Source organism: Camponotus vicinus, unplaced genomic scaffold (genome assembly GCF_025532165.1).
Source record: "Camponotus vicinus isolate PSW18456_S1 unplaced genomic scaffold, iyCamVici1.0 SCAF_2, whole genome shotgun sequence".
Classification (NCBI taxonomy): Eukaryota; Metazoa; Arthropoda; class Insecta; order Hymenoptera; family Formicidae; genus Camponotus; species Camponotus vicinus.
The window spans coordinates 3,178,859-3,206,449 of NW_028141956.1; the positions used below are offsets into that span (position 1 = coordinate 3,178,859).

Sequence of the window (27,591 nt, forward strand, 5' to 3'; positions counted from 1 at the left end):
TACGGATATGTTTGTGGCATAGGGGCTAGCGGGAGAAAATACTTATCGCGCGGCCGTAATTTACGTGGAATGATTTTCCGGGCGTGCACGAAAGCCAAGTGAACGTACAGTTTTACGAGTTGTGCAATAATTATGTGAAACTGGGTATCGTGCATAATATCGGGATAACCGGTCCAGCAGTGCGTCTTCGTGTACGAGATGAAGAAAGGATTCTTGAAGCATTTTATGAAAATCCTGGAACTAGCGTGCGTCATGTGGCGCATGAATTTGGTTTTTCGCGATACGCGGTACATTACGCTTTACGTGTAATGGATTACGTCCGTATCATTGCCAACGTGTGTAACACATTTTATCGAGGGATTTTAAACCACGGATCAATTTTTGTAAAGGTACTGTCATCATCAATTTTTTACATTTACGATACATTCAGCGTACAGTAACGGCATTTTGAACAATTTTCACAAATATTTAAATTGAGAGTGGAATAGGCCTATGGGGGAAACCACTATAAAAAATGCGCACCATGCTATCTACCGCAAAGTGGTGTGGAAATGATAGCGCATCATTTTCTCGCCACTAAAAAGACGGGTCATTTTTCGGCGCGGTATTGCAATATATCGCACGCCACCATCATGTCTCGGAGAGCGATCCGCCCATCGCTTCGCCGCGCGCCTAGTATAAGATTACAGTGGGACGACTCTCGTCGCCGCGCGCTTCTACTCACGCAGATTGGCCGATATTCTTTATTCAATTTTTCGGTAATTATTGCGAATATCACAAAACAGTACAAGTCTTTCCTTCTTAATTTGAGCCAATCTACCTCCTTACTTCGTATGGGCAAAAATTTCCCTGACACCCTGTATATATATATATATATATATATACAGGGTTTTCGAAAAGTCCGGAAACGGTCGAATATCTAAAAAATAAAGCATTTTAGAGAAAAATGTCTCAAACAAAAGTTGTTTGGTTTAAAGAGAGCTATAAAATGGTGGCAATGGTTTGACCTTGAATAGTCGCTGGAAGGTCACCTTGAATTTTTCAAATGGAACACCCTATATATTTTTGCACATTCTTGTAGCTCATCTCGGGAGCTTTCCAAAACACTATAATTAAGTTAGTTTTCATTAGAGGTCTAAATATCAGAGAGACGCCAAACTACCCCCACCATGCCGCCGCGCCGCCATCTTAGATCCTACACGCACGTGATGTTATAGTGGTAGTGACGGTGTTTCAGTATTAGTCCATGTAAATCGCAGGTTAGTTTACCTTAGTATTCCCTAGGTTTACTCCCACTTTGTCACCGTAGCCGCCATCTTAAGAACGGATAGCTCACCACCAATCAGAAGGAGGCACGAGTTGGCGCCTCTCTGATATTTAGACCTCTAGTTTTCATTAAGTACTTTCCGAGTTATGAGGCTTGAAATAATTTCTTAATTTTACATAAACCGTAAAATATCTTGTAAAATAATATAATGAGAAATAGTAATTCATTCATGAGTTTGACCTGTTGTAAGAATTTCTTTCGTTTGTATCTATTATCTAGTATATGTATTCTATTATCTAGTACTAGTGTATGTCTTTTGTTTCTATTAAATATCTAATATATAACGAATAAAAACTTAACACTTACTTCATTAATATAATTTTGCAGATACACTATAATTATTGAGACCTAGTCACTGTTCGCACTTACCGTTTCTCTCGCTTTCTCCCGCAGAGGATTCTTAGAAAGAAATGTTTCATCTGTCGTTTAGCTTCAATTTGGTCTCACAATAAACATCAACGCGAATGTTTCGCGCTATTGTCATCGAATAAAAGTAACGGACGATGAACTGTTCTGTTTATCATCGCTGTTTCTCCGGCTTTATTGCTCGTCAAAAATGTACAAGTTTTTTATTATAGTACACTTTCTATATTTCTTTCTATATTTTATTTTATTTTGTTAGCGTTATTTCGATTGCGACCTGCAATCGAAAATTTATCTTTCTTTATTCGAAGTAACATGAAAAATTCCGAGGTTTCATGCGGTGGAAGTATTATCTTTAATTGTGTGATTCTTATATTTGAGGATGTTGTTCTTTATTGCTCTTATAATAGACAATTCGCAATTTATAGAAAATTAATTTCCAACGTTGAGAAATTTCATCGGTCTTAGTTGTTGCAGAAACGACGAATAACGCACGTAGCATCAAGTTTGTCGGTTTCTTTACTTTACTGCTCTTTAAGCAGACAAAGCGGATTTCTAACTTCGCAGTAGCTTAGTTTCACGTAGAGTCGAATGGGAACTTTGTCGATCTCATCGATGTCGAATGATGTGAGCCAGAAGATCCGATTAATCGTCGAGTTACAATCGATCACCCTATCTCTAACTTGATAGAAAATCAATTCTAAGCATCGTAAAATCGAAACTTCGCCTCTTGATTATATCGTAGTGGAGAATCCAAATCAACTGCTGCATTGACCGAATGAAGAACTAAAGGGCTAACATCTTCGCACCTTTCGGAACTCACTCGAGGAGGATTCACGTTAGCGTTTTACACCGAGAATGACCGACTATCCGCGACAACGAGTATCTCGACAATGGAAGAGAGCGTCAGATTGGTGCGCATGGATCCCCGAGTGTTCGGTTCCTATACGGCGCTTCCGGTTCCCCTACGCGCCGTTGCATCCATTGTTCGTTCGATACGTGCCACGACGCCGGTCGGTCATTGTGTAATGCCAACGTTTCGCCGTTGACGTGTTCCACGCCCCGGACCACCACGTGCATCCTTAATTAATGACGCTTCTTTTCCTTCTCTCTCTCTCTCTCTCTTTCTCTTCTTTCTCTCCGTTCTCTTTCTCGTTCACGCGTATCGAGTCGTCGTCGATACGTCGTCGATACATCACCGCGTCGTAGGCGCTTCCGGTAGCGTCGCGCGAGCCTAAACGGGCTCGTCTGATGAGATCGCGATACCCCCGGTCGGCTATTTACACGCAACATTTTCTCCGTCGCGGTCGTGTAATGCCAAGAAAAAGAATGCGCCGATAGTAGGCGCAGTTAGATAAGATAAGACGAAAATAGGTAACAATTGAAGTAAAATGTATATAAGAAAGATAAATCACTGATTCAGATAAAGAAACGCGAATTGGAAATCGATTATTTGAAATATTGCATAATAAACGATGTTTGTAAGCAAAGTAAAAGGTATGATTATTTTTCGAAAATTATTAAATTATATATATATATACAGGGTGAGTCATTTTAATTTATCCATCCCAATAACTTTCTTATTTTTGATTGTAGAAACAAATGTTTCAGACAAAAGTTGAGGCAAAAAGTTCAAACAAAAGTTTAAGAAAAAAAAAATATGTAATTGTTAATTGCAAATTACATATTTTTTCTTAGAATTAATTATATGTTTTCTTTACACCAATTGATTCCTCTCATTATTTTGTACATAAAAGTATTAAGGTAAGATAATCAAATAATGAATATTTTATTAGAATTTTTAATTTATGGCTTATGTAAAATTAAGAAATTATTTCAAACTTCATAACTCGGAAAGTATTCAATGAAAAAATATTTTATTATAGTGTTTTAGAAAGCTCTCGAAATAAATTATAAAAATAATCAATAAAAAAATAGGGGGTTCCGTTTAAAAAATTAAAGGTAACTTTAAACAATTATCTAAGATCAAACCAATGGCATTATCTTATGTTCCCCTTCGAGTTAAACAACTTTTGTTCGCGCGCGCGAAACATTTGTTTCTAATCAAAAATAAGAAAGTTATTGGGGTGGGTAACTTAAAATGACTCACCCTGTATATATATTATATTATATGTATATATATATATATATATATATATATATATATATAATATATACAGGGTGAGCCATTTTAATTAACGCACGCAATTATTTCGGAAACAAAGCATTTTAGAGAAAAATGTTTCAGACAAAAGTTTTATGGTTTCGAGGGGGCCATAAGATGGTGTCATTAGTTTGACCTTGAATAGTTACTTGAAGGTCACGTAAAGGTCACCTTCAGTTTTTTAATTAAAACCCCTTACTTTTTATTGCATATTCTTGTAGCTTATTTCGAGAGCTTTCCAAAACACTATAATTAAGTTAGTTTTCATTAAGTACTTTTCGAGTTATGAGGCTTGAAATCATTTCTTAATTTTACATAAACCATAAAATATCTAGTAAAATATTCATTTTTCGATTATCTTACCTTAATACTTTTATGTACAAAATAATGAGAGGAATCAATTGGTGTAAAGAAAACACATAATTGTTTCGAAAGAAAAAATGTAATTTGCAATTAACAATTACATTTTTTTTTTCGAAACAATTATGTATTTTCTTTACACCAATTGATTTCTCTCATTATTTTGTACATAAAAGTATTATGGTAAGATAATCGAAAAAAGAATATTTTACAAGATATTTTACGGTTTATGTAAAATTAAGAAATGATTTCAAGCCTCATAACTTGGAAAGTACTTAATGAAAACTAACTTAATTATAGTGTTTTGGAAAGCTCTCGAGATGAGCTGCAAGAATATGTAATAAAAAGTAGGCGATTCCATTTAAAAAATTGAAAGTGGCCTTCACGTGACCTTCAAGTAACTATTCAAGGTCAAACTAATGACACCTTATGTCCCCCTTGAAACCATACAACTTTTGTCTGAAACATCTTTTTCTAAAATTAAAAATAAGAAAGTTATTTGGGGTGGGACATTAAAATGGGACACCCTGATATATATGTATATATATATATATATATATATATATATATATATATATATATAATTTTCGATCTTAAAATTATTAATTTTTATTAATAATAATTTGTTAAGGATTCATATTATATGTCTTTTGATCAAATATTAAATAGAAATTATAATAGATCACAGTTGCTTCTGATGATTTTAAATATTCAGATCTTTATTATTTTTACAATGATAATTTAGAGAAAGAGATTAATCTTATTTTATCTACAGTAATATAGATTAATCTTATTTTGTCTACAGTAATATAGTTGTAGAAATAACTTGTTCTATAAGAACACACTTTATTTCAATCGAGTACACGTGTACATTTTTAAATATAATAAAAAACTCATAAAAAATAGCATACGTCCTTTTCAGAAATAATCCAAATATAAGAAAATATCGAGAATTTAACAATAGAAGAAAGTCTACGTCATTTTACAGTATTACTTCTATTATTAGTAGTGACATGCTGGAGATGAAAAATGAAATTAATTTTTAATCTGGGGCAACAGTGGACAACACAATGCTTTCTCGTCATCTTACAATACCGTAGACATTTGTTTCGATATCGATTTGTGCTTTGAATTAATAAACCGAGTGTTTTTGATTCTAATGCAAAATAAACTATTCCAATTTGCTGCATCACCAATCAAATGGTTTCAAAAAATATTATATAATAGTCCAACATCAATAGATATCTTTATCTATATGCAATTAATAAAACTCTGCGTCTGATGAAATAAAAAATATGTGACGATTTATTCTTCCTTTTTTCAATATAAGAGAACATGATGACATTTGTTTAATTTTAAATACAAAAAAGTTAAATATAAAAAACAATTGTAAATTAGTTAGAATGTAATCGAGTTTTTTTAGCGATGTTTACGATGTTAGAACAATAGCGCTTAAGTAAGGTTATCGTGAGGCAATACAGGTTTTCTTTTGAAGAATCATAAAAGAAAGCTTAGACATTAATACGATAGATATATGTGTGCGATAAGCGTAAATCCATCTATCGTTGATAATCTTGGAATTCCTGGATACAATTGTTTTTATCAAAAAGAAATGAAAAAAATATTTAATATAACAAAAGAAAAAACAAATGAAAAAATTAGAAGAAAAATAAATTTTCATCATACTTTACTAGAAAAACTATCTAGATTTGAAAAGATTTTAGAATTTCCGAAGAAACAAAAATTGAAATCTTTTTGTACAAACTTTTAAAAATAATTAAAAATTATAGATCTGATATTGAAATTGACACATTAAAAAAATTTAAAATTTTTAAAGTTTGGAAATTTGCAGATTCTTTCGTCACATTTATAATCCAAAACTCAAGAATTTATTCCAAGTATCTAAAATTTTAAAAAATGCAGTAGTCCTGAAGGAATAAAAATTCAAAAAATTGAGAACTTTTCCGTAAAAAAGTTTTTTCAACTTTTTAATCTAAAGAACAATATCTTAAGAACAACATATCACAATCAATATTGATAATCTTTAAAATATATTACTTACTTCACTCGGAGGCCAATGAAAAGAAAAACCCCAGAAGCCACTCCGACCATCAATAAACCAATACTGGGCGAGACGACCATGTTTTTTCTTCCCTTTGAAAACTAAAAATTTGGTAAACTCGAAAATCTAATTCACTATATTTATAATTCAACGAAAACGTAACGAAAGAACATTTTTTCTTCGAAGATGCAAAGATAAATGTCTCCTGTCAATACTTTTCTTTTTAAGAGCGAGCAGATATTTCTGAGATGTGATTCGAAATACGCACTTTGATCGACTGTTAGTTGCGTTTTTCACGATATCATACGGACGTAAGCGGCATACATATATCGATATAATCGATAACATTCGACGTAGCGCGAAGTGTGCAGAAACATTTCGGAGCGATTAGCATCATCACTGCTCATTGTCAGGTGAACAAGGACGTGCTCCGAAAGATCTTGTCATGTCTGAACTGTAATTTATTATACGCAAGTGTTTATTGAAAATATGGCATCTTTATAATTTATTCCTTTAAAGTTTATTTTTATCAAATGTTAAACGATTACTTTCTATATATTCAGTTGTATTTAGTTTCATATAATTTTAATTTTTATTTAATATATTTAGAATTAAGTCAAAGTAGGTATTTTTATTCTTATATAATAATTCTTAAGTTATCACGTTTGTATGAATTACATATTATTTTATTATATATTTATATTTTTATAATTTAATGTAAGATTTTTAAATGTTTGATTAATATATACTATTTTTTGTACCTTATACGTATTTTATACTTTAGAATTTTTTTTAGTAATTTAGCAAAAAATAGAAGAAAAAAATAAATTCTGTAGAATTGAATTTTCAAATCATGTATATTTTAGAGAATTTGTGCATTACTGGAATGCGCGAAACTTTTTTTAATGGTAAAAATCAGGACATAAGCAAATAGTATTGCAAGCTAGAAATAACGTGACAATCTTTCTTCTTAATAATTAAATGTGCAGATCTATTTTTAAAGAGCGGAATGCCATCTGTCGTATATTTAATTCTCATCGATTTTTCGTGACCTTTGAAAGAGAGAAATAATAGCACTCTCATTGTACATATTTTTTCCGATATTGGCCGAATTCAATAATACAGGAAACTAAAAAATTTCATAAAATTAAAACATTTGAAAAATTTTAAAATCAAAATTAAATTTGTTACATAATTCCAAATTTCTCAATATTATTATATACAATTTATATTCTATTTTAGATTTTTATGTATACAACATTCATTGCACTTTGAAAATCGCTAAGTGAAGTAAAATGTTATCGATTATTAATCATATTCTCTTTATGATATTCAATGTATAATTTCGTATCAGATAAAATGAAAGATACAGATGCAAGAAGTTTATATTTGTTTGTTACTTAGCGTTAAATCAGTTTTTTGAAATTATGTAATGTTAATTAGCATTTTAATCAATTGTATAACATTAATCAACTTTAATTAATTGTGTAATATTAATTACTTAGCATTTCTAGCCTTGAAGTGAAGAAGAATTTTGTAAATTCACAAATTTGTGAGAAACTTTTTCAACTTTTTCAACTTTCAAATCTTGAAAAATGCGCAATATGAATTTTACTTTTCTGTCGCTGAAATGTACTTCACATCTCTCTATTTACTGTCACTTTTTCTGCACGGGATCTTTTTCTCACACATTTATCTCTCCCGTGGAATAAGGTAGAAAGAGAGCAAACGTTCATCTATTTTAGAGACAAGAAAGCACAATCGTTCTCTTTCCCGCACGAATAATATCTCCCGAGAATTACCCACATACACTTGTCTTGTGTGTATCCGCCCGGTGTTAACGATAAGATCCGACTAGTCTCGATTCTGCAGTCTTGCAGACGACTTTTCCGCGAGGAAAAGGAAAGCTCGTCTTTGCCAGTTCACGCAATATTTGCTTCATCGTGATACGCGAAGCACGTGAATTACAGTGACGTGTTTTCACCTGTGGGAGCCCTGGACACTCTCACATTTACAGTGCCTCAAAATATCGTAATTTTGTGCCTCATTAATGTTCAATCCGTCAGTCGCCGATTTGCAGAAACGTTTATACAGATTTTTTCGTATAAAAAAAATACAATGTAAAATATCACGTAAAAAGAGTAGAACCTTGTAATTTTTTTATTTTATTATCGATTCAATATCAAAAAATGACATTAGTGCGTGTCCAATTCTTATTATTAAACTGCATTTGCATGTTGAAGGTCCAGTCATTTGTTGCGGTTGAATTATCACGGTATTGAGCATGTTGAAGGTTTTCGTATCTCTATTGCATTACATTTTAAGTAAATCTAAATTTTTGAATCTTAAGGTAAACATTCATATATATGAGACAGCTGTCCAATGGCACTTTGTCTGCAAAAATCTATCTATCAAGGGAATTAATCAAATTATCGTAATTTTTACATTTTTAATTTTTATATTTTTATATTTTTATATTTTTATATTTTTATATTTTTATATTTTTAATTTTCATATTTTTATATTCAAAGATTTTTCTTTTCCTCTCTCGATTAATCGCTTTGATTTGATAATTGCTTTTGCCGAGAAATTGTTTTAGAATTATTTTATTTTTAAATTCTTTTTCTTGTTTATCAAATGATGAGTATTCAATTCAATTTATATATATAACTATAAATATAAATAATAATAAAAAAAATTGATTCTCTTAGTTTCTAATTAGATTCTTTAAACACTTTTATTTAAACGCGTGATTAGTGATGTTTAAAGATAAAGACAAAGAGTGTAATTATCACGTCGCAAACTGCTGATGCAAAAATGAATAGGTGATGAATAGGTCCATTTGCTAATATTAAACGTTGTCAACATAACGTCACTTTATTTTACAATGTTTATTCGGTGTTTGTATTGTCGATTGAAGTCTTATGAAATGTAAAACGATGCTTTTCATATGCTGTCATAATGTGAAAATATCATATGTCGCATTATCGTATTAGCAGCTCTTCTGCATGAGAGGCTATGAGTTCACGTGATAGGTGGTACGCTATTATCTCGAGATGATTATCTACCAGATGCTTCGTTGCTGCTGCGAGAATTATAATTTGTCGTGGCTGTAAGATATTTTGCTTGCCACATTTGTTACCCAATTTTTCATTTTGCTGAAAGTAGTTTTGATTATTTTATTAAAAAACAAAAATCCTACGCATCCTGAAAATTAAATAATGAATGTATAATACAAATTTTTTAGTATCTAAATATATATATCTTAACATATAATATAAATTCTTCAAAATAAACATAATTTAAAAAAAAGATTGAAGTATTTCACGGAACAATATAATATGATGCAATATTAATGTACTTAATACTTTTCTTTTTTATATCAAAAGCAATTAATAATTAGAAAATTAATAATTAATGTATATATTCTGCCTCTTCAATTAATCAAATAATTATCTATATGAATCCTTGTATGATAAAAAAACATTATATTTTTATATTGGAAAAGTATAATAAAAAATCACAAACTATATATCACACACATAAATATGTTTCACGTAATGAAAGTTTGCTCTAATTATTAATTATTACATTTAAAAATTATCAGATTCAAAATATCCTTATATCCAAAAGTACCTTACAATTTATAGAAAAAGATGAAACTTGCATCATTAATATTCGTGTCTATTATACTGGCTTATTATATATTTCGGGAAATAAACTTGTTCTTCAAACATACATGGAATGATTAGTCTATTAATTATCATTATAGTGCGATCGTAAATCATGTGGTATTTATTCATGCGTGGAATGATATTTCCCAATTACCGGCTTCATTACTTGTCTAGTTATCGCTAGAAGACCTCAGTCTGCGTTCACATCTCGTGTTTAACGTTACTGATTTTTTTCTTCAATTTTACTGTACATAATATGTCACCAAATTAAAAAGATTCTTTTCTCTCTCTTTTTCAACGACCATAGTATAAACGCGTAGCTTCTCGCCTTTTTGCTGATTAAAAAGAGACCGATATTTGAGAAGTCGAGAAATATCAGCAGTTTTGGCTGTTCAAAAATTAACGCCATCGCGCTTCATTAACGATCTTTCTGTCAATGATCATCTTTGTTTATAATCGTTTATTTTAATTTTGTTAAACTTACGTTTCAAGAAAATTTTCGCGTATTTGTAATAAATTAAAATTGAAAATGAAGCAAAATTCAGTTCTAATGAACGAGATCCAAAGTCTTCGAGAGGAATCCAATATTTTGACACCGATTTCTTGGCAGGTAAGACAATAGACGAGAATTCTGAAATCGATATAGTTTGACATGAATTCTCAATGTCTAATATAATGTAGATACAAAAAATTAATCTTACACCGATGTTTTTACTTTACTTGGTAGATTTTGGAATCGTCCGACAAGAAAAACTTTCAATTACGAAAGTATAATTTCACATATATATATCATAAATATTCAAATTATATTTTAATATTAAATATTCAAATTATATTGTTGCGTCCTATGATTAATAATATGTTATTATTTATTAAAATTGAAATATAACATTGAAATATATAAATAAAATACATTATAAAGAAGTTATTCTCGAAATTAAATCGGTTTAAATGGCAGGAAAATATATATAAATATTTTTCTTTAGGTATATAATATTACATTTTTTTGTACGTAATATTATATAAAAAAAGTAGCTCCAATGTATTATCATAAAACAAAATCGTCATTTTCTAATTTTGAAACTCGAAGTGTTGACTCTCTATGTGTCATTTGCATTGCAAAACTTACTTTGTGCGGTTGCATGCTGCTGGTAAAACGGTAGCTTAGTACGTAGTACTTTTAACTTGTTCAATATGGAATTTTTAATGTTTTTTAACAAATACACAAATAGTAGTCTATTAATTTTTTTGTTATATTAATGATTTTGGAATGTATTGGATAAATTCAATTTTATTAATTTGGTATTGATATAATTTATTTGCACATGATTGTTGTGAATCTCATCAAAACATTCTCATTAACTACCCATTAATTAAATTAAATTATATTTAAATGAATTAATATTTAGATGCAATTTGCCCAAAGGTTATTCGGCGTTCAATGATGATTATTAAATCTTATATGAATATTAAATCTTATATTCTTATATGAATATTAAATCTTATATTATTATGATAGATGTATGTTTAAAGAGAAAAATATAAAATATAGAATCCGCGATATATCGGAAAGAAACTAAATTATCGGAAAACATGATATTGGAAATTTACGTAATTCACATTTCTCTTCGAAAATTTTCCGAGATAGAGAGTGGAATTTTTGTACGATGATTCAGAGTTACTATCATTCTACATACAACGTTGCTAAAATAAAAGTGAACTATTTCGTCTTTACATGTGTATTTAAAATACACGTAAGAATAATCATGAACATTTCTTTTGAATTTATTTGCTAAATCAGTCAAGAATAAACAGTATGTTGCATTCATTGAATAATCTTTCGCAGCGAAATTATAATGCAAATTAACTGTCCATATCATGCAAAAGTCACTTTATGACGAATAATAAAGTCAAAGTTCAATTTACTTCGAAAATAAATCTCTTTTTTTTTAATCTAAAATTCTTAATCATAAAATAAACATATTTACGTATAAACCATTTCCGATAAATTCTAAGTTTATTAAACTCGATTCCCTCGCTTCACAATCGCGGTCATAAGTAAAAGGGGGATAAATACTTTGTTAGCTTCAATTACTTTAATCGGATTTTTAATTAAAATTCGTCACTTTTCAGTAGCAAAATTACATTATTGTCAGAGAAAATTAGTTGCAGTTTTGTTATTGTTATAAATAAGAAATTTCGTGCGTGATGAAAAATATCGAAAAGTGTTATCACGAACATTTCTTTTAAACTTATTTGTTAAATCAGTCAAGAATGAACAGTATGTTGCATCCATTGAATAATCTTTTGTAGCACAATTATACTGCAAATTAACTCTCCATATCATGCAAAAGTCACTTTATGACGAATAAGAAAGTCAACGTTCAATTTACTTCGAAAATAAATCTCTGTTTTTTTAATCTAAAATTTTTAATCATAAAAAAACATATTTACGTATAAATCATTTCCGATAAATTCTAAGTTTATTAAACTCGATTCCCTCGCTTCACAATCGGTCACAGGTAAAAGGGGATAAAAACTTTGTTAGCTTCAATTATTTTAATCGGATTTTTAATTAAAATTCATCACTTTTCAGTAGCAAAATTGCATTGTTGTCAGAGAAACAGGTTGCCTGAATTGCAAACTCCTGACCTAACGTCACGGCAATTTCGTGCAGTTTTTTCTTATCTCTCTCGAGTCCCCACGATAAACAATAGCATCCTGGAGGATGGCAATTCTCCTCGGTCACTTGTGAATGACTAGCATTGCGACGGCGCATTCGTCAACGATATCCAGCCATTGATAGATGCGCGCGTAGCTGTCGCACGTATAGATATTGGCGTGTGCACCTGTGTGCGTATAAATATTTTCACGCGCGATTACGCGCGATGTTGGGGAAGGGGACGACGAAAGAGAGGCATTTGGTCGAGCGGTAGAACGGACGCCCTCACGGAATTCCCGATACACTTAGTTTACGTCTGACGTTCCGCGACAGCGCGAGTAGCTCTCCCGTTATCAACGTTATCGACATGCTCGCGATGAGATGTGACAGACCGATGTAACATAGTACACGACCAAGGGACATTCGTGACGGATAGCGCGATGAAGGGGCGATCGTGAGTTACTCGTCTGGAAAAAGTAATCGAAAAAGATTTCGAATATTCGTGATCAATTTCGTAATAATAAGGAGATTGGACGAACGTATGTTTATGTGTATTTCAAATATTTGAATATTTCGTAGCCTCTCGATCGCAAATTAAAATTTTAGTATTTTTTAAATTGAAATTGAAATTTTTGTACATTATATAATATTGTTTATGTAAAATGACAAATAATTTCAAGTTTCATAAAAATTTCATTGTTATGTGTGTGTGATTTCATCGATCGCAAATTAAATAGAGAAAGACTCCTGCATCACATACATGTACATTCTATATACATATCTTAATTGATTCGTTTTTCTATTTTTACGTTTCGATTTATATATATGTGAGCCTCTTCATTTTCCTCTTTATACTATTTAATAATTATTAATAAAATTAATATTCAATTTTATTTTACGATATATATTAATATTATATATAAATAAAAGCAAAATTATGAGGCTCAAAATATTTTATGTATAAATATATTTATTTTAATTTAATGTATGTTTCAATTTAAATAATATTTAAATTATTCTATTGAGAAAAATATTAATTTTGAACAAGTGTATTGCTGTTAAGATTTTAATAACAGTTATCTTTTAAAAGTTGATCACAATCTCCGAAACTTCGCGAAATATCATAGATTATAATTATTTTTCGTCGGCAATCTGTAATTATAATATCAACGGAGTGGTGATTAAAATTCGTAACATAATATTTTAATCTGATATCAGGAATGTTGAAGAAGGTGAACAATGAAAATTCAATTTTGAATATTTTGTGGAATAAAAAAAATGCTCAGCGTTTGAATTGACTCATATCAGTCTATTTTAATACGTTTTTAAACGTATATACGCTTCCGGTTACGTAATACAAGGATCGTGCACACATATAAACACTCGTATTAGCGTATATGTATAATACACGTTGGAATAGCTTATGAGTAATTTTAATTATCATTATCATGTAATCTATACAGCATATCTCGGAAATCTCTGAGTTGCGGGTTAATTTCCGGTATACTTTTGCAGGAATTACGGTTTCTATGCAACACGATAAATATAATAGATAGTGTTTTAAAAAAAAAATATTTCAATAATATCCAAATATCAACAATTTGCTTTCAATATTCTAAAAATATTCTAAAAAATCTAAATATTTGTATTTTTTTTATTGTATTAATTTTGTGCTTCTATCGAAGTATTTATGCCTGAGAAATACACTCGAAGTATACGAAATAAAATCAACACTTGTTTGGATTTTAGGAAATAAAGCCGTGTTAATGAAAGGAGGAAGACCGTATTGATCCGTCTTCCGACGATATCGCTCGGTTTAATCTCGTTAATATTTTTAATATTGATCATGGAGTCGGAACGAACGCAAGTTTCTGAAAAAATGGGAAAAGCTTCTGGCGATTATATAAAGACCGTTGAAGGCGGTATGCAACCGACACAGGTGAATAATTCTGTTATCGAATAAATTCGAGCAAATAAAGACAATTTAGAACAAACAAAGAAAATTGAGAACAAACAAAGAAAAAAGGAAAATAAACGAAAGAGTCTTTACTTCGAGTTGACGTGATATATTTAGCTTTTATTTCAGTGAGCTATCAATTATTTAAATCTTAGATTATTAAATTTTAATTTATGTAATACATGCAGTTAAAATTTTTCTTTTAAATTTCTCTTATTTTCTCTTTCAAGATCATATTTTTAAAAAAGAAGTGGATTTTTTTCGAGAAAATATCACGAGATTCTATAGAGAAGAAAATTTTATATAATCCTGCATTTCCTTAAATGAAACTGTCTGAAAAATGCTTTAATGTCATTTTTATCTATAATAATATGCATAAAAAAACAACATACATAATTTAATGTTGTTTTTGATATATAATAATATATAATAAGCTAGGATTATATCTTCGCAGTTTTTGATCTTTCGATAACAAGAGGCTGTAACGTCGCTAAATATTACGTAACAATATTTAGATAATCGACATATTATATAAAAAATTGAGAATGGATGTCGTTGATTACAGGGCCTGGAGATTAAAATTTACAAGAAAAGATGGCTGATGCTTGTTCTCTTCGTATTGTATAGCGCGAGCAACTCCATGCAGTGGATCCAATACAGTATTATAGCGAACATTGTAATGCGCTATTACAATGTCTCGAGTTTTCTGGTAGACATGACAAGCATGATATATATGATAACATATATACCATTGATATTTCCCGCCAGTTATCTGCTCGATAAATTCGTAAGTAATAATTTTATTAGATAGAGTAGAACGGAATATATCGGAGGCTTATATACTATGTTTAGAAATTATCGTACAATCATTTTCTTTACAAGCCATTTTTCTTCTCACCTAGTTGATTGTTAAATTATTAAAAAGCGGCAATAAATTTCAAAAAATTGAACTTCCTGATTCGTCTGATTTTTCTAGGTACAATAGCGAATCATGACGAAACGTAAAATTTGCATAATTTATTAAGAACTTGTAGTATATGTATAGCATCTTATCTCATCATCGAACGATGACATTCCCTCTCATTTAGAATAAACAATTTTACATTTGAATAAACGAGTTTGGATACAATCCCGACATCAACAGGATAGCTTTTCAAGTAATCGTTGATGCTGATCAAGCAAATTTCATTCCGCATAGTGTATCAGCAGATTTCCTCTTATTAACGTCTAAATACATCATCGGGGATGGGGATGGGATTTTAGGGCCTCAGATATGCCTTGATTTTCGGGGCGCTCGGAACCGCCCTCGGTTCCTGGATAAAGGTATTCAGCATAGCTACCGATCGCTTCTGGATCACGTTCCTCGGCCAAACTCTGGTGGCAGTAAGTCAAACCTTCGTTCTGTCAGTTCCAGCCCGATTGGCCGCTGTTTGGTTCGGGCCTGATCAAGTTAGTAGTGCCTGTAGCATCGGTGTCTTCGGCAATCAGGTACGTAAATATCTTATCGTATGTACGTATCATTAAAATATGCTATTCAGAATGGAACTTGAATTCGATGTTTCGAGGAGATTTGATAACTTACATTTTGTGGTATCTTTTAATTGATTTTTTTATTATTATATATTTGTTACAATGTTACTTTTCTTTTTTGTCCTTAATTATATTAAAATTTTATAAAAATGTATTTTTAAAATTTAAAAGAAATTTAAAGATTTAAAAGTCAAAATAATTTTAAAAATTAAATTAATAATTATTATTATTTTTTAATAATGTAAGAATTATTATTATTTTTTTTAATAATGTAAGAATTTAATTTTGTACAAATCTCTCTCTTTCTCTTTCGTTATCTTTGTACAAATATCTTCGTAAGAAGAATGAGAGAATTACAATGTAAAGAGTAACGCATTATCTGTCTACAACGTATTAACTTTATAGAGCAAAAAGAACCAATTGTTAATCCACGTAATAAAATTACTTCTGATTGGACGGATCAAGAGCGCATGATAATAGATAATCGATGTAATTCAATGATGACATAAATAAATTTACTCAGCGCGATATGGATATTAATTCAAATTATTTCTCTCGTCTATACAGATTGCAAAATAATTGTAGTGAAATAATTGGATATCTTGACATTTCTCTTGTTCCAAATAAATACTTTTCAAATTTATTGCATACCTGCATGCATTTTTATTCAGTGAAGTGTAATTCAATTTAATTTTACACAATTTCAATCGGAAAGAACGATGCATTAACGGAACATTAAAAATTTTTTTAAAAACTTTTGCATTTCCCATGATTATTATTACACATATAATAAGTTCAATTCTCATATTTAATTGTGTTGCGAATTTCTGACGTGCTGACGAGGAATTTTGCTGCCAGATTTGTTTTCAGCATCACAAAAATTTATCAAATTCACCTACTCTATTTTTTGTAACTAGCCAAACCTAAAATTTCACAGGCCTGTGTTATCATCGTTTTAACAATTGTAGGAATCATCATTCATGAGGTAAACTGTCCGTATTATTATATTAGACTTATTTTCCACCAAACGTAACATTACCACTTCGTTTCGAAAACGACATTGAGAAGGCACTCAATTGTTACAGCGACACGTGTCGCTGCACGTGTAGGCAAACGAGAATTGGACTCTCGCGCGGAGTAACGGAAGTGACAGTCTGGAGTATTCGCTAATCGACGAAGGGTGCTTCGGGAGATTTAAATTGCGACTGTGATTAGGTGGGAAACCGAGTCCAAGTGGACACCCACGATTAATTTCGCTACCACGACAGACAGATCGGCCGTGTCTATGCGGGGGCGGACGGATGAGATGAAGGGGGCAGGGGGCAGGGGGCTCGCCCTATATCGGATTCAATTGATCCTAGGTGCGGACCACAGCCCACAGGGCAACCGCTATCATTTTATCAGCCATCGCATTCGCGTTTTATCGGGGAAGACGATTTTTATCGCGCTTTAATTACATTGATTTCGCAATTGATGAAAGATCTATTTGAGGCTTTATTGTGGGACTTTAAATCACGCCAACTCTAGAAGTGCAAATTTTCAGAAAAGAGAAAGTATCTCTCTTTTTTATTTTCCCTCTTAAAATTTTTACAATTTAAGTAGAAAATATAAAATTCACATTTTCTTTCGTATTATTGAAAAAATGAATATAGTTTCTTTTCATATATAATTTTCATTGAGGGAAGAGGCGTTTTCTTTTGAAATACATTTCATTGACCCATAAACAGATATGATTTGTTTCAACAGTTGAAAAGGAAAACGTTTCGCTTTGATAACAGATAAGTAAACTTGTAAAAATATGATAAAAATACGAGCGATATTAATTTTGTTTGTTATAAATACGAGTATACAATGAACGTCTCCAAGATAAGCATTGTTATGTATACTTCAACCGGAAAAGATTAAACAGAGCAAATATTTCTTTCAAAATCTTTTTCCTGGAATTCGAAAACAACTTCTTATCGGGCATTTATCCCTTGACTTTCTGTTGCAGCTGGGTATAGCTATCGGTTTCTTATTTCCACCGATGTTAGTGCCCAACAGCGACAATATTTGCAACATCGAAAAGGGGTTGCGACTTATGTTCTATATCGTTGCGGGTTTCACGACGCTCCTGCTAGTCCTTATATTATTTTGTACGTATAGCTTCCATTTATATCATATAGTTGTATAGTAATCGAATAAAATAAAATTTCGAAGCTGAAAAATTTAATAAAAAATATTTTACTCACAAGTGGTAATTAATATGATCCATTTCAATGATTTAATGATTTGAATCTTTTGTTACAAAAAGATTGCCGAAAAACAAGAATATAAAAGAAATCATTTAATATAATTTTATAATTAAATTTTATAATTAAAAAGATATTTTATAATAAATAAAAAATATTTTTTACAGATAATTTTCTTACAAAATATCATACATTATATTTTATAAATAGTATTTTGTCAGAAAGATATATTTTAGAGTAAATAATATATTTCGTTAAGTTTACCCCCTTAATCAGTTTCAAAATTTTATTGTCACGCACATTTTCTTTTATCACTTAATAGAAACTAGTATAATTTATAGTCTTCAAGTCGGCACCGCCTTTACCACCTAGCCCTGCTCAAGTTGTGCAAAGGGAGAACATCGGAAACGAGACATTTTCTCGTTCCATCAAAAGGCTGCTCACCAATATCGGTTACGTTTTGCTTTTAGTCAGCTATGGCATCAATATCGCCGTCCTTTACGCCATAAGCACCCTGTTAAATCAAGTTATTCTCAAATATTTCCCGGTAGGTATTTTCCTCCAAAAAATTACAAATTCTCGCTTCTTTTGATTTTTTTAAAATTCTATCTTATACAAAAATTGTTAGAATGATTAATGTTAAGTATTTCAATTTCATGCGTGAATTTTTTTCTGATTCTCTGGAAAATTATAGAATTTGCTATTTTTCTTCCTCTCAGGGACATGAAGAGGACGTTGGTCGTATCGGCTTAACGATAATTTGCACTGGGATGTTGAGCTCTGTTATATGCGGTGTTATATTAGATAAAACACACAAGTTCAAGTGAGTAATCAGATTCTACGAAGAGAGCGAGTCATGGTTACTATTCAACAATGTATCATTTTATTCAAAATTAGTACTGTTTTAACAATAGCAATATTATTACGATTTTCACGATATGTGTTTTTTAATTTATAAACATTGATTTCAATTTAATTTGATTTGCTATAAAACGCTTTATACTTTGATGCCAGATTTTGTTAAAGAGTTCTATCTCAAAAAAATTCATTATCCTTTCCATGCGCGTAACCGATAGATAATTGTCGTAATTTAACAATTTATCTCGATTTTTTCAAATCAGTAAATTAAGTTTATGATTAAAATGATCTTATCAAGAGATAAGATCTTATATTGCAAATAATTCATCAAATAGATTATTAAATCATCGAATGATATCAATTAAAATCTATTAAAAGATTAAATCTATAAAATCTATAAAAGATTAAAAAGACAAGGAAAATCTGTAAATTTTCAGAGAGACTACGCTAGCAATCTACCTATGTTGTTTCATAGGAATGATAATCTTTACTGTGACACTGGATAGCAAAGGGATATATGTTATCTACATCACGGCCGGCATCTTGGGGTAAAATTTAAATTACGTTTATTATATCATTCGCAAAATTTTTTTAGAAGAAATATTTTATTCTTAGAAACATATTTAACATTATTTTCTTAATTTCTAGTAAACATTGACTCCCCAATTTAACTCTTTTGGTGCTGCATTTTGATCTTTTATTAAAATTAAAATTTTCTTATTAAAATTCATTATTTCTTCCTTAAAAATTCGCGCATTCGATAGATAACCGTCGTCTTTAATTTAGAATTTTTTAAAATCTGTTTCTAGCTTCTTCATTACCGGTTATCTACCGGTCGGTTTTGAGTTCGCTGTTGAGCTTACATATCCGGAACCGGAAGGAACGGCAGCGGGTCTATTGAACGCGGTGGTGCAAGTCTTCGGCATCATCTTCACGATGCTCTACGGTTTTTTGCTTGGAAAATGGGGCGATTTATGGGCAAACGTCGCGATGTGCATCGGACTTGGAATTGGCATCTTGCTCACGATCATAATACCCAACGATCTGAGACGCCAGAACGCGAAGGTTTGATAATCCAAACAGCAGTCAACTGTAACAATCAGCGACGAACAACTCGGTACGAGCGATTTCCGCCTCGACAATTTTCCCCGCGACACGTCGTTATAGTCCATTTGGGACTTAATTTATTCCTCGCATGAGTACATACTATATGCGCCAAGAGTAGCGCCGTTTCTCTGAGTCACGTGTACCTAACGAGGGAAAATATATCTTCCCCGAAACTAGGAGTTCTAAAAAAGACTAGTTGCATACTACGATAAGAAAAACATTGTTATTTTTCATAAGATTCTCAGATGTTTATTTTTCAAGACTTGATTTAGCGCTTAATATCTAAGTGCTAGAAAACTTGAAAATTAGGAATATCTAGAAAGATGTGTTAGAAAGATGTCTAGAAATAATGGTCCAATTTTGTGTGAAAAGATTTAATAGCCAGATTTGTCAAAGAGTTCAAAGAAAAAAATATATATATATATTTTTGTCTCCACGTTACATGTTTTTAGATATAATGGAAATACAAAATGTTCTATTGAACATATAAATGAAAATGAAAAATCATTAGAAAACTTCTCTGGATCCTATTAGTTAGCCTTCTTTATCTCAGGTAAGCTGTAGTTTTAGATAATGTTATGCAACAATTAATTAATTATGTCAAAAACTAGCAAATTAATTTCACCATGAGTTATTAATTATGAAAGCTTGAAGGGAAAAGTTTTAAAAATTTATGTGTTATAAAATTATATTTTCATATATTTGTAATAATCAATTTTAATCAAATCAATCTCTTTATCTTTTTACATTTTTTTCAATTTTCACATGTCTTCCTATTTAATATTGATGTATAATATTGATGTATAATCAGAACACAAAAAATAAATACCTTAATCTGAATTAAAATATATTGAAACGAATTTTTTGTTGCATAACGGTAATTTAGGAAATGCCTATTTGTGAATCTGTACAAACTTTTAGCCGCGCAAATATTTGTTGCAAATATAGAACGAACGATATAGATGAAATAGTTGAAAATAATAAGCCTAATAATAATGACAGTCCAAGTTATTGCGATAATAAATAAATATTATTTTAATAAATAAATGTTATTTTAATAATATAAGTAGAAATGAGCGTAATATAACAGCAACAAATACAGATTTCATCTCTATTATCTCGTGGAATTAATTATTATGGATTAATGTCCACTAATAATTATTGCATTAAAACGATAATAACGATTATAGTCCTTTGCAATGAATACGATATATTATTTTATTGTCGCAATGCATAACTATATATTCTTCTAACTATTTATTCCATCTGATAGTAGTATAATATATCTAGTTCGAATTGTTACTATTGACTTGAAACTACAATTTTAATTGCACGTTTTGTGATAAAGAAGTATTTAGTGTAAATTATTTTCCTATGTCGAAAGACGAGCGTTTTGTTAAAATGTTTTAAAAATTTATGTGTATAGTTATTTATAGATTATATAACTCTGTACAAAACCGTAAATTATTTTCCTATTTCGAAAGATGAGCATTTCGTTATAATGTATAGGTATTTATGAAAGAGAGAGAGAATTAGTTCTATATAAAATCATAATTTATCGCGATATACATATATGAAATTTAACTTTCTTGTCATGATTTAAATATTTTTTTCTTGTATCTATTAAGCGTTTCAATCATTGTTACGTCGAATTCCATTTTGCAATTCCATTGCTCGTGTTTATCTTGTGATAAAAAATTATTTAGTAAAATATAAATATACGTTATTTTCTTAATGCGAGAATCGTTGAAGGTCAAACGTTTTATTAAAATATATATTTTTACAATTTAGCTCGGGCAAACTTGGCAGTGTCTTGTGTGTGACAATACATTCACTCAAATATAAAATATTTCATCTTAAAAAGGAAGTCGCGTCATATTTAGCGATAAGAGCATACTGCGAATATAAAATTGCACTTTAAAACTTCTACGATCGTTTGTATGCCATTAATTTAATTTCTCTAGAAGTAAAAATGTAAGTAAGAGAGCATTTAGGTTTCATAATGTTAGATTTTTATTTATATATGAAATACACGATATTTAATTAAGATATATACAAACAAATAGCGTTTTATATTTTGCAAATCGATGAATATTAATATCTATTTTTTAAACCATTCCAAGACATATTTTAATATTCGCCTTTAAACCGACAAATAAGTTGTCTTCCAAGCGATATTCCTTCATTATATTTTTTAAGCCATTTATTGTTTCCATAAGATGGTTCTATTTTGTAAATAAAATGTTAAAACAATGACCTGTTTTTTTACATTTTATACATTGTTCATATACTATGAAAGATTATATTTATATATTGATCAATATGTTATAAAAGAGATTCTATACATATTATAAAAGAGAGATATCAATTTATATAATATATATATATCTTAAGAAGTACGAACCTGTTGTGTTTTAATATTGATATAATAAAAATTTACACACACATAATTAAGTATCAATATAAAATAGTATATATAGATCTCTTATACATATAGTAAAAATATTTAATATATTTACTTTATAGTATCGAAGCGTACATGACTAATTTATATTTAGATGTTTGTATGCAACTAGAGATTAAAAAACATAAATATTATATTAATAATCTTTTATTTAAGAAAACTTCTATCTTACATTTTTTTTAAATATTACATCTTCAATAATGTGATATATGTGTAATGTATGGTGAGATGAAAAGTCTTATCATATTTTACATTGATTGAAATATGGTAACATGACTGACGTTTCTTTTCCTGTTTATTTCAAAATTATTTCTTTTATGTCGTAAAAGTTTACTTCTTTTTATGTTGTTGCAAATATAAAAAGTGGATTATGATGTAAATTCACATTTAAATATGAAGTTGCAAATAACAAAAACTAAAATTCAAAAAATAAATGTTACGAATCTATTCTATGAGTTTCTTCATCCTAAAGAAACGTCGGAAGTAGAAGAGTTGCCATGTGGATAAACCGAAAAGAATGCATATCGAGAATAAACTGAAATATAGCACTCGAGTGTTTGTGGCCTCTGAAATAAAAAAAGACACCCATTTGTCATTAATTAGATTATTGAGTAGCATGAAAGCAATACAAATTACGAAAATGAACGAATTATTTTAATTTGTATCAATTGTTTAAAATTTAGAAGCTTATTCTAATTTTTAATAAAACTATTTCCTCTGTTATTTGAAAAAGTAATATTGGTTGCAGAATATCTTGTATTTATCCTAAGCAATGTTTTTCTTTCCAAGTAATATTTTTTTTCTTACCATTTGTATCTCTCATTTCTTCCTCATTCTTGCGCATTCTGGCAAAGTCTTGCACTATCGCCTCAGACAAGTCCTCCAATCGTTTTAATTCCACTTCTACTGGTTTTAACTTGGCTGCTTCGCCGATCTATCAATAAAGAAAATAATAATTCTCACGGAAATTAGTGATAGTCTCAATGATCTTGTTAGTATCGAAAATAATTAATCGAAAAAAAAGAACACATTTACTATAAAATTAAAGCCAAACAATGAATAATTTGTGTATGTGTTTTGTATAAAACAACAGAAAATATTGTTAGGCAATGTCGCAAGTTCTAAGATTATAATAGCTCTAATCTTTGAGCAGTCAAGTGTGATAAAGTCGACTAATTATTTAGAAAATTAGTTATTAAAATCTTTGGATTTTTAAAGACCTTATTTTGAATGTAAGTTTTGTACCAAAGAAACTGCACAAAATGTCCACTCAAAAATACCTAAATAATCAAATATTTTAATCTATATAAATTTACATATTAACTTTTTTTAGAAACAGAAATATTATGATATAAAAACAAGATATATTGTAATTTCTGAAGGATATTGTACAATCAAGTTTATTTAATATTTTGTATCAAATTTATTTAGTATTATTGAAAAAAAGCTGAAACATTTAATATTAGCACATGTTATTATATTACTGTGATACAGGGATGTACCATTAACATAATTTTTAAAAAATCTAATCATTGAAATGGAAGATATTCTCTAGGTAATTTCAATAATATTTAATAGTCAAAATATTTTTCTCAAATATTAATACATAGACAGGATTAATAGTAAAAAAATTCTTGAACAGAATTTAATAATCAATTAATAGAGTTAATATAATTGATTCTAGTGTCAAACATTTATTGTGTGTGTGCAAATGAAATAATAATTCCAATAGTCTTCCGTTAATGGAACATCGGCAATAAAATCATGCACAAAGTAATGAAATTTTGCTATGCTCTAACAGTTTAAAACTGGCTATCATATACAAATGCCTGTTTATGACAAAATGCATGCTATGTGAAAACATAATATTGAAAACTCTACTTTACCAACTGCATCGCAGAAATAAGCCACATATAAAGAAAAAATAGATAAAATAAGATCAGATAGTTTCTCGTTAAATGATGCCGGAGAGATAGGATAGATATATATGATGATTATATATATATGATTTGTATAATAAATATAATTATTTATAATGATGTATGTTGTATAGACTTACGCCTTCATAACTCTTTGCTTCGATGCCACGTTTTATAACTAATAAGACCTCTTGTCTGACACCACGTTGATCTGAAATCACACACATATATAAATAAAATTTATATTTTATGTGAGAATTTATTAGATATATACATTTATATATACTTGTCCAGTCTAGTGGCCTAATCAAATCAATATTAATTTTGCAACAAGACACAGCATGATAAATTAAATAAAAAACCCAAGTATACATACGATTTGGAACATGTGAAGCAAAGCATATTTCAAAAGTATTGTAAGTTTCAGTTACAAAGGAGAACTTCAACAACTTCCCATAAGGAATATCCTCCTTCTGGGACAATATGTGTCCGTTGGAATCCTGTATCTGTAGACAAAACATTACTCATGTAAATTTTATATTATTATATTTAAAGGAAACGCGAAATTTTCTCTGACAGCTGTCAGAGTCCACAACGAAACTGACATGTGTCACTTGTGTCTTTCCTAACCTTCACTCCTACAGGATTACTTCGACAAGGGATGAATGAAAAGGCATCCTACGATATACAAATCGCAATCTACTCACTACGTAATCGGTCTTCTGACCCATCGCCTCGGACACCTCGTACTCGCCCGTGACGAGCACATCCGCTTGGACCTCCTCCTTGAGACACTTGTGGGTATTTGGCTCCAGGTAGAACATGATACCGTGGGCCTGAGCGATCAAGAAAATCGCCAGGAAAGCTCCGACGTGAGCGCGACTCATCCTGGCTGTTGTTATCGTCGACAATCGTCCTGGAAAAGCTCCGACGAGCTTCAACGTATCACCAGCAAGTTCCACGCATTCCACAATTACAGACACTCGTCAACATCACGATGAGGTGGCAGCCATTGGCCATTAAGTTACTAGTAATGACTTAGAGAGGACATCGACTTGACGTATCTTCACCTGACTGATCCCGATTTTCCCTCACGTGGTTTGAAGGATACGAATGTTTATGGTTGTAAGAAAATACTTCTCACGATTTCTACTGTATACGTTTTGAGAGGCAAAAATATTATATAATTTCTTGGAATTTTTTTGACTTATTACGATCGACTTCTGGTGGGTGGATCGTCTTCTAAGAGTTTCGCGTAGTCGATGCTTCTGTCAAAAGCAAGAAATTGCGGCTGCAGTTTCTAACCTCTGTCTAATCCTTTCGAGCGATTGCTTTCGCGACGACTTTTGACGTTTAACATATGATACCATCGTCAGAATGGTCCTGTTGGAGAACGACGCGGTAATTTGACATTTCGCCGGCGAATCGCTCCCTGAAACGCGATAGACTAATTTTATGTGAATCTTGATTGCAGTTCTTAGCGGAGCTAACCAAACTCTTCGAGAAGTCGCGTCTGTCTGGTTCAGTATCGCTCACTATTAAGAGATGTGAGTATTTTTCATTTAGCCTCCGTTTTTTATTCATTCGTTCCTAAAATTTCAGAAAAAAATTTTCACGCTTCTATTCATCTATTTGGAAAACATTGGCCTTTTACCTCTGGAGAATTACATATGTTTGACAAGAAAAGAAAAAGAGAGATTCAATAAACATCTATATATTTTTTTTTATTTTTATGCAGATCTTCCCTCTCTTTAAAACCGTATTTTTATCTCTCTTGCAGTCAATGGACATAACAAACCTGTGCCCAGGAAAGGCAGGCCTCCTCTGCCAACTCCAACGGAGTACCTTTGTTTAGTTCGAGCATCTTTTCGCAATAAGAAAATCTCCACTGTTGTATGTATTTGTTTTTTGTTGACAGATGACAATGGCTAGCTTATATCTTCCTGACATGATATTTTTATACTTCAGATTCATTCCAAAGATGTAAACAAATTCCAACAGGCATATTGGAATTTGTTAAAGACAAATATAAGTGGATTGAAGAAGCTGAAGAAGGCGAAATCAGCAAAGCCGAAGGTTCACTGACCAAACGAGGACTAACTGCATAGCAGTGGTTCATTTCTTTGTTATTAAAACTTTTTTATATACTGTGTTCGCCATATGTCGACATTTGTCTACTGCATAAACCGACGAGGAAGGTGCATTTTGTGCAACATTTTGTATAGACTAATGTACAAAAAGTAAATAATATTGTTATGAAAGCACATATATACAGTCGCATTTTATAAATGCGCATTTTCATAAACTCAATGCAATCGTAATAAAGCAATATTCCAGTATTCGGGACAATTGTTCGATTAAAATTCGAGCTAGACAGATCAGGATAAAAATATTTGACAATGTTGGAACATCAAATTTGAACAGGGCTTTATATTAAGTTTATTTTTATCGATCTATTAGTTTGAACATAAATTCAGAAAGTAATGTTCTTCATTCCTCTTATATTTTGTTACTATATCTTTCATATTTTCTTATTTTTTTATTAAGTTATATATATGATAGAATAATATTTTTTATTATAAAATTTAAATATCTAGAGCGCATCATTTTTCTTCTATTTTTATCGCACTTTTTGTATTGAAAAAATTTCAAAGACATTAAATTCCGATGTTATATTGTCTTCCAAACAATAGGGAATCACTGACTTGAATAACACTTCGAGATATATCATCTGTCTAATCGTTTGTCGCAGAAATATTGTTTGGAATGACACGAATTTTTGTTTCGCGAGATTTATGGTGTTAGATTTTCAGTTGCAAAAATATACGATCGATTTATCGCTCGTCTCCGGTAAACTAAATAAATCTTTTCGAGCAGCAATTTTCAACTGCAATTATTTAAGCATTGCATATG

The 27,591-nt window shown here is 30.4% G+C and overlaps 4 protein-coding genes across 14 annotated transcripts in view; 2 read left to right on the forward strand and 2 right to left on the reverse strand.

Annotated features, from left to right (window-relative positions):
• Positions 1 to 6,547, reverse strand: part of LOC145966141 (uncharacterized) — a 71,586-nt gene extending 65,039 nt beyond the window's left edge. The window contains exon 1 of one of the 5 annotated variants that reach the window (XM_083089969.1): positions 6,277 to 6,541. In XM_083089969.1, the coding sequence (XP_082946095.1) occupies positions 6,277 to 6,356 (80 nt within the window). In that variant the 5' untranslated portion in view covers positions 6,357 to 6,541. Of the gene's footprint in view, positions 1 to 1,696; positions 1,890 to 6,276 lie in introns of those variants that run through there. The other 4 variants (XM_083089970.1, XM_083089963.1, XM_083089965.1 and 1 more) reach the window with 4 other exon arrangements.
• The window catches only part of LOC145966143 (choline/ethanolamine transporter flvcr2b), an 89,006-nt gene extending 66,458 nt beyond the window's left edge, over positions 1 to 22,548 (forward strand). The window contains exons 1-9 of one of the 7 annotated variants that reach the window (XM_083089993.1): positions 10,542 to 10,560; positions 14,362 to 14,551; positions 15,135 to 15,356; positions 15,833 to 16,057; positions 18,093 to 18,234; positions 18,672 to 18,877; positions 19,050 to 19,153; positions 19,626 to 19,736; positions 19,998 to 22,548. In XM_083089993.1, the coding sequence (XP_082946119.1) occupies positions 14,459 to 14,551; positions 15,135 to 15,356; positions 15,833 to 16,057; positions 18,093 to 18,234; positions 18,672 to 18,877; positions 19,050 to 19,153; positions 19,626 to 19,736; positions 19,998 to 20,259 (1,365 nt within the window). In that variant the 5' untranslated portion in view covers positions 10,542 to 10,560; positions 14,362 to 14,458 and the 3' untranslated portion in view covers positions 20,260 to 22,548. Of the gene's footprint in view, positions 1 to 9,973; positions 10,561 to 12,203; positions 13,152 to 14,361; positions 14,552 to 15,134; positions 15,357 to 15,832; positions 16,058 to 18,092; positions 18,235 to 18,671; positions 18,878 to 19,049; positions 19,154 to 19,625; positions 19,737 to 19,997 lie in introns of those variants that run through there. The other 6 variants (XM_083089992.1, XM_083089988.1, XM_083089991.1 and 3 more) reach the window with 6 other exon arrangements.
• A 340-nt stretch (positions 22,549 to 22,888) lies between these two features.
• Positions 22,889 to 25,822, reverse strand: Bai (transmembrane emp24 domain-containing protein bai). The gene is made up of 5 exons (XM_083089996.1): positions 25,386 to 25,822; positions 25,055 to 25,184; positions 24,819 to 24,889; positions 23,567 to 23,693; positions 22,889 to 23,325 (listed from the first exon to the last, which is right to left on the reverse strand). The coding sequence occupies exons 1-5, from the start codon at positions 25,563 to 25,565 to the stop codon at positions 23,204 to 23,206; spliced, it is 630 nt and encodes a 209-aa protein (XP_082946122.1). The 5' UTR covers positions 25,566 to 25,822; the 3' UTR covers positions 22,889 to 23,203.
• Srp14 (signal recognition particle 14) lies at positions 25,770 to 26,946 on the forward strand. Its single transcript, XM_083089997.1, has 4 exons — positions 25,770 to 26,079; positions 26,153 to 26,225; positions 26,459 to 26,571; positions 26,647 to 26,946. Exons 1-4 carry the CDS (start codon positions 26,056 to 26,058, stop codon positions 26,761 to 26,763), a joined length of 327 nt encoding a protein of 108 aa, XP_082946123.1. The 5' UTR covers positions 25,770 to 26,055; the 3' UTR covers positions 26,764 to 26,946.
• The last annotated feature ends 645 nt before the right edge of the window (positions 26,947 to 27,591 follow it).